The 12,886-nt window shown below is 38.0% G+C and overlaps 3 protein-coding genes across 4 annotated transcripts; all 3 read right to left on the bottom strand.

Moving 5' to 3' along the window:
* Positions 1–1,303: 1,303 nt before the first annotated feature.
* On the bottom strand, positions 1,304–4,358 carry LOC125200633 (protein WHAT'S THIS FACTOR 1 homolog, chloroplastic). 2 transcript variants are annotated; one of them, XM_048098321.1, is made up of 3 exons: positions 4,102–4,358; positions 1,729–3,308; positions 1,304–1,618 (listed from the first exon to the last, which is right to left on the bottom strand). In XM_048098321.1, exon 2 carries the CDS (start codon positions 3,305–3,307, stop codon positions 1,955–1,957), a length of 1,353 nt encoding a protein of 450 aa, XP_047954278.1. In that variant the 5' UTR covers position 3,308; positions 4,102–4,358; the 3' UTR covers positions 1,304–1,618; positions 1,729–1,954. The 2 variants fall into 2 exon arrangements, with proteins under 2 accessions (XP_047954278.1, XP_047954276.1); XM_048098319.1 differs by having other exon boundaries at positions 3,969–4,103.
* Positions 1,427–1,837, bottom strand: LOC125194176 (plasma membrane ATPase 2-like). Its single transcript, XM_048092250.1, has 2 exons — positions 1,724–1,837; positions 1,427–1,618 (listed from the first exon to the last, which is right to left on the bottom strand). Exons 1-2 carry the CDS (start codon positions 1,835–1,837, stop codon positions 1,427–1,429), a joined length of 306 nt encoding a protein of 101 aa, XP_047948207.1.
* Positions 4,359–6,210: 1,852 nt separating the features above from the next.
* On the bottom strand, positions 6,211–7,021 carry LOC125201802. Its single transcript, XM_048100060.1, has one exon. It carries the CDS (start codon positions 6,911–6,913, stop codon positions 6,299–6,301), a length of 615 nt encoding a protein of 204 aa, XP_047956017.1. The 5' UTR covers positions 6,914–7,021; the 3' UTR covers positions 6,211–6,298.
* Between the last annotated feature and the right edge of the window lie 5,865 nt (positions 7,022–12,886).

Below are 12,886 nucleotides of genomic sequence, written 5' to 3'. Positions count from 1 at the left end.
AACCAATTCACAGCGGAAGACTTGTACAAAACAAATAAATTAGACGTAGGATCTATTTGACCGATTATGCGATTAATCAATTCAAATGTTAAACAGATAATTGCATGCTAGAACGCAAATAATTCATGCTCAAAAGAAAGTAAATCCTAAAACATGAATTCTACGGTTTAGAGTTACCGATTTGATTCTCCAAAGAATCGTCGATTGCTCGCGCCTTCTCCACGATGATCTTCAATACTAGAACACGGATCTTCTCTCTGGTTCCCGAACCGTATCTCGATATCAGGGTGGGCTGATCTCATCAAAATACTAGGACTCGAATAAAGAAGACAGAAGAAATCTTCTCCAATTAGGAGAGAAATTCGAACTCCTCTAGGTAGAGGGAGACGAAAAATATGAGTAATAATAATGAATGATTTTGTCTCCTTTATTCTCCTATTTATATTAAGTTCCTTTTGGGCCCAGACAGGGATCTATGGAAGGTTTTGGATATGGGCTCCCCCAATTAACTTTTTACTAATTAAATTGAATCCACAATTTAATACAAGCTTATATTGGAATATTACGAGCAGCCCACTACAGAAGTAATATTGAACTCTCCCCATCAAATCCAGAAATTACAAGTAATCCGGGTTTCCACTTTGTTTATTATTTATTTCTCGCGCTTAAGATATAAATGTCCATTAATTAATTAATGTCTGCTATGGACTTAATTAATTAATATCCTATTGATTCCAATTAAATTTAATAAGTACTCCTAACTAGTAGAGTAACCTTAAAATTGAAGTTAAATCTAATAGGGAGTTTTCCACATTTTTAGAATCCAGTAAAGCACGAAATGACTTTGTTTGCCCCTTTAAAAACAAGGGCGTGTCCACCTGCATAATTAGGCAGGATCAACCAGGAGAATATCCAAGCAAGATAGCCTCCAAGATCTCTTTTTCTACTTCTATCAGGCAATGGAGATGGCTTTTTACTTTATCAAATGCCGATACAAAATTATTAAATGATCAAAACCGTGAGGGGGGAGAAATCAAACTACCAAATCAATGCAATTAACACATGAAGCCAAACTAACAACACAAGGAATCAACTTCTGCAAAGAATGACGACGAAACATTTTTTAAAGTAGCAAATCAACAAATATCAATATGAACGGTGATGGGCAACATATATCTGGCAAAAAGTAAACATAATGCCTTAATCACAATTTAACTTAAACAATGTAGCAAACAAGATAGACAATACTATATGATAGTGATTAGATGCGATGGAGGGTGTAAATAGAGGAGAAACAAGAACATGAACACAAAACAATCATTATTCCTGTCATTTGTTAAGTGACACATTTTTATTCAACACGAGATTTAAGAAAGTGATGTCTAATTAGTTAAATAGAGAAAGAATGAACACATTGTATAGTTCTTCATTCTCTAAAATATGGCTCCACTCTAATGATAACACTAAGCCCAGGTTTAGTGAGCATAATGTCAGAAGCACTTCTTGCAGAGTCAGAAACTGCAATTCCTATATCTCTGCCTTGTTCATTGACATCATCACTTGTCTTGCCAACCATGTGTTTCCTCTGCTGCAATTTCTTCATGATTTCATATTTGTGCTATGCATGGCAACAACAAAAGAACAAAAATATTCATCCTCAATTGCTAATACTAAAGAACGTAGATACAATAAGAAGTAAAGAATGAAGATAAATGGGAAAAACCCCACCTGAAAACACCCCAGAAAAAACATCTGCCTTCTCAATCAGTTCTTTAAAATGAAGGCCGGCTACAGACTCATCCTTGTGATTACCAAGTAAAGAAGCGGATGGATTCATATTCACATGACAAGAAACTCCTCCATGGAATTGATGATAACTTGCAGTCCTCGCAATGTTAAGAAATCACGGATAACATTGGTTTCTATGAAATAAAAAACTTATACCTCACCATATTCAATCGTTGTATTCGCCTCGGACCCCCTCAACATCCATTTCAGATTCATCCATATCAGAAGCACCATCTAAAGAATGCATCGTCTCTTCCCGCCCAAGTTTCACCTCAATGTGGTGATCATCATCATCCTCACAATCACACCCGAACAAATCCTTCTCATCTAAATCTGAGATATCTGCAGAAGTATCAATCTTTTTCTTCTTCCCCCTAAAACCAACATGACTCAAAACATTTTCTCTCCAAACAACCAACGGATGCTTCTGAATCAACTCCGAGCGGTCATAAGCTTCATTCAAGAAGGCACTAAACCTCCTTCCCCTATCAGAAACATAGAAAATCCCACAATGCTTCAGCAGAAGCCTCATCAACTTCTGCGGCATGTTGAACTCAGGCCTAAAATGTGTTAAAATATCAGTCACTAATCTTTTCTCAATGCTAAAGCTGAGCAACTCGTGCATAATCGCCACCGCCCGCTTATCAAACTCGAGAGACCCGGCTTGCAAGCCACTACCATCTGCATAAGGAGACAGATACTCCCTTTTCTGAAAATGAGCGATTTTCCCACCATCGCGATATAACTTCTTGTAAGTAGCAGGAAATTTCAACGGGAAAGGCAGTGATAGCAACCCTGGGACATGATCACTGCAATCCTGCCCTTCAATTACACCTAAGACAGTCTTCTCCAGCTCCGTGATTGCCCAATTAGGGTTCCAGGACACGAGCTCCAAATATTCAGTATCATCAAAAGGTTTAAATGGCTGAATGACCTTGAAATTATCAGGATAGTTATGGACCCAATTCTTCCTAAAGTCCATCGGAAACCCTAAATCCCGCCTAAAATGTGCGACCTTGTCAAGGCGCAGCCGCTTATCCGCCGCCATCATCAACATCCTAGTCACGTACTCAGCAGATTGCGCTCCATTTTTTTCGATGATTTCTTCTTCCTCTTTTACCAGCTCCTCGGCTTTAGGCGTCATCCCACACCAGATTATGCCCCTGCTGTCTTTGTACATCTCGAAGAGCTTCGGTGCTTTCCGAAGGAAATCCGAAAATTTGTTGGGTTTGGGGAGATTGATCTGCTTGCGATGCTTGTCGAGATTTCTTAAGGGAACGATGTTTTCGGGCTCCCCTTTGAGTATCTCAAACATATGCAGGATCTTGGACATTACCTTGTGCTTCTCAGCCGCGATTTCAAGGTCATGGACTCGCTTGAACTTGCTTCGGTCCTGAACCCTCTTGCTGGAAGTCATCCTTCGCAGTTGGAGATGTGAGGATGAGATGCAGTGCTGATTTTTATAGTCATTCATGAAGAAGAATCTATAGCTGGGATTCATTCGAGGCTTGGACATCATGCTTCAAAATATTAGACAGAATCAAATAATTAGACAGAAATTGTAACAAGTGTTTGGGCTTAAGAATTAGATGTGTTGTAACAATAACAACCCAATTAAATTTCAACATATACTTCACCATTAATTTACCAATTTAACTATCCCAAACATACTTTCTAAACTGAATAAAACACCTGCATAATTCCAAAGCTCAAAAGATCCTTATTTATTTTGATCTATACAAAAATTAAACATTCTTCTAATTTCTAACCACAAATCATCAATGGTATCTAGAGGCTAAACTACAATTCACTATTAATCATACTTCCCACTTAAATATAACACCAGAAAATTGGCATGCCCATAATCATAATCACATCATTTACTATTTGCTATTTCTCAGCCCATTAATCTTTCGATACATTTGTTTAAAGCCTGGTAAAGCTTGGATATGATTTTCTCCACCCCAGTTCGTACGCTGTGTCTAACTAGGAAATTACCTTTTAATTCACATTCTTAGAGCATCATTATACAAAGAACAAATCATCAATCCCCTGCAACACCTAACTGTTCGGTAAGTATATTTCCTTTTAGAGAAGGTTAAACGTACCCTCATTTCTAATACTTGATCCACTAAACTACAATTCAATCATCAATCATACTTCCCACTTAAACAGATTACCAGCAAATAGGCATGCTCATGATCACAATCGAATCACATCATTTACTCTTTGCTATTTCTCAGCCCATAAATCTTTCGATAAATTGTTTAATGAAAAACAATGGAGCTGGGGCGAGTAGGAGAAGGTAGGTACTCTAATTGTGTGGAGTCGGTGAATGGTGGTGAGATCGAGAATAGGCGTCCAGTGACGGCCGGAAGGGAGGCACTGCTGCTGGAGTCTGGGCGGCTGCTACGGCGTGAGCTCGACGAGGAGCATCTGGGACGAAGAAATGATAACAGTGTGGCGGACGGCGAATTTTCGCGGAAGAGGTACAGGAAGGAGATAGAGAGAATTAGGGATTTGGATTTGAATTAGGGATTTGGATTTGGATTTGATTTTAATTTTGTCAAGGAAGAAAAAGGGAACGGATCCTCTGCCAAACAAACGACGTCGCATTTTTTAACTGCATTTTTTCGTTTCCTAATTTATTTGTATTTCTGTTTTTAACACTCTCATTTCATTGGTATAATAATTAATCGGAATCTCTCCATAGTTCGAATTACGATTTATGAGAATCATAATTACTGTTTTATAATACTAATTATTTTTATTAATTAGTTATTTACAAATAACTGTGTAACAAATAAATAAAAATCAAAATAATAATAACTGCGAGATAGGTGTTTTTTTATAAATGAAAGAGTGAACATTTTTTATCAGTAAACTTTGTCAATGTATCAATTTTGGTCCATAACATTTGAAAATATGAGGTCCATTAACATTAATGTAATATCATTTGAGCTTTTTTTTTCACTATGTCAAAAAAATTTTACAATATATAAATTAAATACACTAAAATACCCTTCATAGACTTGAGGGTATTTTCATTTAAAAAAAGTTTGAAACAGTGAAAAAGTACCTCAAACGATCGAAGTAAATTAGGGGTGGGTAAACGGTTTTCGGTTAATCGGTTAACCGAGAACCGAACCGAAGAAATTATAATTTACTTTCAAACTTTGTCACAATGGAAGAAATTGTAATTTATATGTAAATTTTGTCAAAGTCTCGTATTGCAATGTCAAAAAAGTCCATTTTAATTTGTGTCACTATCAATTATAGTATTATACTTTTATCTTAAAGCCAATAAAGTGCATAAACATTACTATTTTAAATATAGAATAATCCTTCATTTATTATTGGAGAAAAGTTTCTAAATTATTGATCATGTAAAGTTTAAGTCTTTTAAAGTGCCTAAATAATTTATGTATTACTTGTAAATAGGAGTAATAATAATAATAATAATAATAATAATAATAATAATAATAATAATAATAATAATAAAAAGTAGCTACTGCATGATTTGTGAAAAATTGCAAAACAGTAGAAAGGGACTCGACACCATAAAGCTTCTTACTTTGGCGGAGACGACGGTGATCTCAGCATAATATTGCTAAATTGGGGCTTCGGGAATACAAATTCAGTGATCGCAGCTGAAAAGGATTTCAAGTTAGGGCTGCGAATTATAGTTTCAAAATTGCAAAACAACCCTTCTTACTTATGTATTTAATGGGGAAGAGACATACCTGTGGCTTGATGAAGAGGAAATGGCGGAAACAAGAACCGTAGAGAGAGACGATGGGTTCTATTCTGTATTTCAACTGAAGAAGACGATGGAGGCTATGTTATGTTTTTAAGGTGTATCAATATGGGCTTGGTAGTTGTGGGCCTCAGTTATATAGGAGTATTTAATTATGATCATTAACTTAATTATTTCTATGCTATTAAAATACATATCTTTAACTTAATTATTTCTATTTATACTTTTTTTTACAGATCTCATAAATTTTGTTAAGTAAACACTTATCAAACTTCCACATAATTTGCTAATCTTAGTTTAATTCTCTTCTAATGTGTGGTTTTCTAATTTTACGTACGTCACTTTTTGTGATTTTGCAAGAATACAATTTAGACTTAGTATCTAGACTAATTGTGTAATTTTTTTTTATTTTGATTCATAATAGTAGTTCATCTTATTTATGTAGTCCTATTAAAATAAATCTAATGATATAAATGAGAATTTAATGTGTTGATATTCCAACCTTTTGTCCTATCCTACCACAGTGAAGCACCGCACGTCTCTAATTATATTAGTATAACTATAGGAAAATTTTTAAATGTCAAATAGTAGTAATACTAAATTTTAAATCAAGCACACATATATGAGTAGTATTTCCCCAACAGGCGTGGTGTTGAGCGTTCTAGTTCAAACAAAATAAACACTTGAATTTCGGAAGAGCTAAGTGTCAAGATTATATTATAAGGTACAAATGAAAAGGACAAAAAAATAAATTTAAACGGCAACCCCCGTTGACCGGGCATTGACCACCGCATGCACTGGAGAAGCCGTCGGAGTGAAATACAGTGGCGAAGCGCAAGGCGTCGAAAACGGCGTCGCATCATCATCTCTACTGCAATCGTCAATCTTCACCTCCACCGTCTCTTCCTCGGATCGAAAACACTCCTCCAAACTCACGCCGCCTCTCTTCTCATCACCAACAATTTCCACCGCCGTCTTCGCCGGCGACTCCGTGCCCTCTTTCTCCTCCTCTTTGATGGTGAACAGAAATCTCGGCGGTCCAAACACCCCTTCAATTTTGAGCAAATCGATGTCAATTACCTCCACATCGGATTCACGATTCGAATTCCTTCCGTCGATCGCAGCCGGCGAGGTGCGATCGAGGTCCAGCTGAGGTCTTACGCAGAAGAAATAGAGGAGCTCCTTTGACGGTGTGGATTCCGACGAAGAGTAGCGCGAGCTGCTAGCGGCACTGGTTCGACGGCGGAAGGCTAGGCGGCGCCAAATGATGTAGAAAACCTGCGCGAAGATTGCGAGAAGCGCGATTGCGAATATTATGACTAGAGAAATGCCTAAATTGCTTAATCCTCCGCCGCCGCTGCTGCTCATTTTTGGTAGGTGTATCAGCTTTGAACTATGATTCTAGCAAATTAGCAATAATCATGTGATATTTTATTTGGGCAAAAGCTTTGAAAATTAGGGACGTTTTACCTACTTTAACAATCAAAATCTGGCGAAAAAAGTTTTAGATGGTTGAGACAGGAAACCGGAGATACCGGTTGCGGTGGTGACTAACGGATAAGTTGGGAAATGCAGCCTTCCGAGTGACGTGGAAGTTGACGTGTACCATGCACTTTTATTTGAATTAAATGCGCGGAAATTTACCAAGACATTAAGGCATCGTTTGTAGAAATGCCTACCGTTCAGGAACCGACGGTTATAGCAACTTGCTCATCAACAGTTAGATTAATAGTAGGCCTTAGTATTCCAATCGTTTCAAGCATGATGAATTATCTAAACGTGTATTTATCCTATACCAATTCTTCATAACATGTGGCAACACTCTCATAGATCAATCTGTGAAGGTAGCGTGATCAGTCAATCTCATTCACAAAATGTAGGGCCTTTTAATAATATTTTCTTTAATAATGAGTAGTGATAGTTTTAATCACAAACATTATTAGCTTCAATATGGTCATTCTCTTTTTTACAAACTATAAGAAAAAGAAGTTTCTTTGAATTTAATTTTATTATTGTCATCTTTTTAAGACACCCTAAAAAATGAAAGTAAATATAATAAAGTTCTCAAGCATAATCTAACTTAAGGAACAAAGTATATAAGAGCTTGGAATAAAAAACAGGAAGCTTGATCAGTATATGCATACAAACATTGAAGCAGCAGCATATAAAATTGTGGGTGACAATATGCTCACCCGAACTCTACGAAATTGAAGAAGCATAGTAATTGATAGTTTGATACCATAACTTAACTGAGGAAAATTTAACCCAGACAAAGATGCAAGAATGTAAATATGAAATATGCCTAGCCTGCTTGACATCCAAAGAAAATAATACGAAAAAATTGATTAGAACAAAAAAAGAAAGAGAAAAGGAAAGGAAAACCAAAGGAAGAATTATTGTGTTTCATAAACAATAATTCATCAATATGAGTAGCTGCGTCTAGAAGCAAAATTTCAATCTACACAAAAGTTAACAATTAAACAGTACATAAATGAATCAATCTACACAAAAGTTAACAATTAAATAGTACAAAATGAACCAACCAACTGCATGTAATCACACAAATATTTTCTGATGACAATTGATGAGTCTCGTTCTAAGCCTTGGTTACTAGTCAGTATAACGTGCTTTATTAAATAATATTTGCAAAATAGTTGCTAAAGTGTGCAGGTTGAGGTACTAAATCAGGAGGAAAGGATCAGAAGAATTGGCGTGAAAAAGTAGTAAAAGAGTGTGCAACTGGTCAGTATGAGCAGAAAAGGTGCAAACTGGCCAGGATGGATGCTACGGAACTGGACACGAGAAGGAAGGACTTTCTTGGAACAATCACCTACTAAAGAGGGCCAAAATTGTCATTTCGCATGAAGAGGCAGCCCTAGAAATTAGGGCAAGCCACCCTATAAATAGGAGCTGAACATAAGGAGGAATCACTTTTGACTCATCACTTATCACTTTGAGAACACTTTTTGGGAGAATAGCTCCATTAGCTCTAAGTTCCACTCTCTAAATCCAGCAGCCTGCCATGAAGATTCCGGCCACCAGCCGGCGGGGAGTCATCATGCCTGATTCATTACAGCCGCCATAGTCCAGTTCTAGTTTCAGAAGAAGCCATCAGCCATTTACATGCTTTCTTTTAATGCTTTCTTAGTTTAAGAACTTGTTTTACTTGCATTTGTCTCGGATTTCAGTAGTTAATCTGTTTGAAGCATCTTTTGGTTTGAATGTTTGAATGAAGTTAAGTTTTTATGGTTTTATTTGAGTTTCAACTTTGTTATTGCTTTAAATTTCTCTAGTTAGATAGATCTGATAGTTTTATGTTGATTTATGTTGTTTAAGTGCTTGAATCTGCCTAGCTTAGTTAGATCTAGTCTTTCCTCAAGTGTTTTCAAGTTTTAATCGGTTTAAGTTTCACAAAAATGCATGGAATTCGTTTCTGCTTGTGTCTGTCACCCTGTCCTGTTGACCACAGACCCAACGACACATCTAGGTCTAGGCACCCTCCTGGCCAGTTGACACGCACATACAAGAGTCGCCGCCCTAATAAAAACCTCGTCTTGTCAACAATATACGCACAAAGATGTGGGTATATGTGCTATTTGAGTTTTTGAGTGTCACATGACACATTATATGTAGGCAACTAAGAACAGATTACATACACGCAATTTATGAATTGAAAAAAAGCCTCATGGAGAACTTTACGATAATGGATATTACCATGAAATTGATAGATTTAAAGGGTGAAGATAACTCGGTAGAGGTGAGAGCAGAAATCGATAGAAGTGAAATACGTAGAAGAGAAATCGGGTATCACATCATTAATGTAGGCCCTAGTGAAATTGTATTTGACATACCAAACATGAGAAAAGGTTAGTTTTTGGGCATTAAATGCTCCTTTTTGCCAAACCAAACGGCTCACTTATGTTACCTATTAAAAACGGTAGATCTTTTGTAGATATGATTGTAGGGACGTGCTTAAAAAATAACTAATTTTAAAGTTACAACGTACTTCCAACCTCGTACTGCCACGTGACACGTAACATGCCATATAACTAACATGCAATCTGCTTATAACTAAAATGCAAGCTTCACAAACATATATTGCATTTTAGTGTTTACAATATTGCATGTTTTGTGCCACATGACAACATGTGATTGGAAGTATATTGTGACTCTGATACGATCATATCTCCTAATTATTTAGTATCTTTTATTTCACTATATCTTTTCCATATCTTTGTTTTCTTATTTAATAAGTTAGGGTAGTATTCTAGTATTATAAATAGGAGAACATGTTATCATATTTAATCATCCAACAATGAATCAATGAATATATTATTTTGGCCAAATGCCCGTGTTATGCTTTGAATCCATAATTCCCTACGCTATCTGCTGCCCGACGGAAGGTCTCCGCGCACAGCCAGAACGTATATTTTATCTGTAGTCGTTGCCCGACGGGTTGGAAACCGCGCACAGCTGCCCAGATCTTTATCTCCGCCGACCCCCACGGGCGCCGGATTATCTTAATCTTGTTATTGTCTGTTTTATCGGATCATTAGGCATTTAAGTCCTTAACAACTAGTGCTTTCATCAGTTTAGTCATGTCCCGCTTTCATAATAACGGGAATGGAACTTGGGGGAGCCACCACCCGGACACTTTTCCGAACTACTCCTCCCGCCGCAACAACGTCGGTGTCCGTCGTGACTACCTGGGACTTCAGCGACCACCCTTGGACGAGGAGCCATCTACTCGGCCTCTGGATGACAGCAACAACAACGACTCCATTAGCGGCAAACTGGATCAATTGTTGGATAGACTAGATAAATTTGATTCTTGGAGGAATGAAACGGATCGCCGGTTCAATAATCTTGAACCAAACCCCAACCGCAGGCATGATTAGCGAATAGGGTATGACGACGACGACGATTCTGATGGTGACGGGGCACGACGAAGACGTAATTGGGAGAGGTGGTCTCGCCCCAGAAACCCTAGCTATGGACCGCACGATCATCGCGTTGATGATCGGGATCGCTTAGAGAACAGGGGCAGGCCGACGACGTGTTGGGACCCACCGGCGCGACAGCAGGACCACAGCTACCCGACCTTTGACCGGCCCCGGCGCTCGGAGACATGCTGGGACCGACCTCACCCTCAGGAAAAGGTGAGAGCGATGCGAGTCCAGGCCGCATCCCACCAGCCCCGCTACTCCGCCGAACAGCCACCGCGAGTCCTGTACAATCAGCTCGCGCGTGTGACCAGTCAAACTCCGGACCAGCCTCCACGTTCGCCTACCTATTGGGACTATCGGGAAGTGCTGCACGCGCAGCCTATGTACCAGCCACCGCAGTGCGACCGATCGTTGTGTCACCGCACAACGCCGTTGCTTGTTGTTGCTCCCAGTCTCAAGGTTCGTCAGTCTTGCCCGACCCAACTAGCTGCCGTGAATGATTACAACGAGAAATTGCGTGTTTATAGATTGGAGCAAGCCGCCCTCCTCGCCCGGTTGATGTGCAAATTTGAGGAGAATATTGTTGACGAAAATCTAGTTGGGGATGTTCCCAACAATGCCGCTCACAATGGGGGTGCTAATTTTGTTGTACCAAATGACGAGTCCCTCGAAGAGATTGTCAAGACTGACAATACGCAGCTACAAGTGCTCGTCGGGGCATATGATTAGCCTAATGTCAAGCCCTTTTAAGGTTCTCCCTATCCTATAAATAAGTGGAGTTGGGGAGGAGAACACCAACAATCATTCTCTCTTTCTCTCTAATCTCTCAAGTTCTGGTTCCATTTTGAAGATTGATGCTCTTCCTGCCTCAATTCAAGTTCGGGGAGCCTATGAGTTGAGGTGCCTTAACCCTCGGTAGGAGGAAAGTCGTTTCATCTGGGGATAGAGATGTCAAATGGGCCGCCGACCACTTGGCCCAAGCCGTACGGGGCCGGCCTCGGCCCGCCAATGAAATGAAGCGGGCTTGGCGGCCGAGTAGATGATGTGCTCCATGGGCCTTTTACAAACCCGGGGCGCCCGAGCCGTGCCCACTGAAGCCCGCCGGCCCAGGGCCGCCCAGCCTGTGCCCTAATCTAATTATTTGCTTGGTTTTATACTACTACTCCTATATTTGTTTGTTCTTTCAATTGTTTTAATTGTGGATAACATAATAATATACTAATAACATGCCCATATCTACTATTTAATAACATTATGCAAAATATTCAATTAACAAATTATTACTCAACTTAAATCAAAACTTATACTAATAAATTTGATTTTCATATTTATAGAGTAGTATTGACTATTTTAAAAAAATAGAGGATCCTAAATTGATTGTGGTATAATTATTTTGATATGCATAATTATAGAGATTAGTTGTTAATAATTTATCTCTATCATATATAGCTCCCTAATTATAGTGAATAGTGATGACTACTTATCTATTTTACTATTTATATAATTGTAATATGCATTAATGTGTATGCCTTACGGTAGTAGTATTAGTACATATGCATATGACTATATGAGTATAAACAATGAAGATTGGATATGATTTCATGCATATTCATTTCTATTAATATATTGTTAGATGCATGATTATTTTATATTTTTATGTTTTCATAAATTTTTTATTAATGATATTATGCAAAAAATAATCACACTAATCAACCTAAACTAAAACTTATAACAAGTTTGATTTCCATAAATACATTTGATTTGCATAATTCAATGGTTAATTGATTTGCATAATTATAGATAGTATTAGTTTTTACTTCATATATCTCACTAAAAATAGTTCCATAATTATAGTGTGTCATGATTCTAATTTTGTGGATAATGTAACATTTACGGTGTAAATTCAAGTAACATTAATACACAAATTTTTTGGGAATATATTAAATTGTAGCAAAATCTTGATTCCCTATTTTGTGGAAATATATATTTATAAATCATTATACACTATATACTCATTCCAATATAGAAAAATTAATATTTATCACAAAAAAATTTTTGAACGGGGCCCCCGTGGCCCCCCCCCTTATATCCGGGGGCTGGGCGGGCCCATTATTTATAAAAAAACCCCCCGGGCCCCCCGGCCCCGAAACAAACATGGGCCGGCGGGGAAAAAAATCTTGGGGCCCTGGGCACGGGGGGCCGCCACTACACCTTTATTTGGGACGTTGCGTACCCTGAACAGCGGCGTATCTCGTCTTGCGGAGGGATCCTTTTTTCACTTAAGAAGTCTATAGTTTGATCTTGTTCTTTTTTTTTGATTTACTTTATTTTATTTACCTTAGTTTTGGTTCTTTTATAATAGCAAGATTTTCCCTTTAATTCCCCCTTTTTCAAC

This window comes from Salvia hispanica, chromosome 1 (genome assembly GCF_023119035.1).
Source record: "Salvia hispanica cultivar TCC Black 2014 chromosome 1, UniMelb_Shisp_WGS_1.0, whole genome shotgun sequence".
NCBI lineage: Eukaryota > Viridiplantae > Streptophyta > Magnoliopsida > Lamiales > Lamiaceae > Salvia > Salvia hispanica.
This window is presented reverse-complemented; position numbering and strand designations above follow the sequence as displayed.

Excerpts from the sequence above, each read along its gene's own strand:
- LOC125194176 (XM_048092250.1), bottom strand. The coding sequence starts at position 1,837 with ATGAATCCATCCGCTTCTTTACTTGGTAATCACAAGGATGAGTCTGTA. Across the intron at positions 1,619-1,723 it reads CTGGGGTGTTTTCAGGTGGG|CACAAATATGAAATCATGAA; the intron begins GTTTTTCCCATT and ends TGCCATGCATAG.
- LOC125200633 (XM_048098319.1), bottom strand. The coding sequence starts at position 3,988 with ATGAGCATGCCTATTTGCTG. Across the intron at positions 3,309-3,968 it reads ATGAGCATGCCTATTTGCTG|CATGATGTCCAAGCCTCGAA; the intron begins GTAATCTGTTTA and ends AATATTTTGAAG.
- LOC125201802 (XM_048100060.1), bottom strand. The coding sequence starts at position 6,913 with ATGAGCAGCAGCGGCGGCGGAGGATTAAGCAATTTAGGCATTTCTCTA.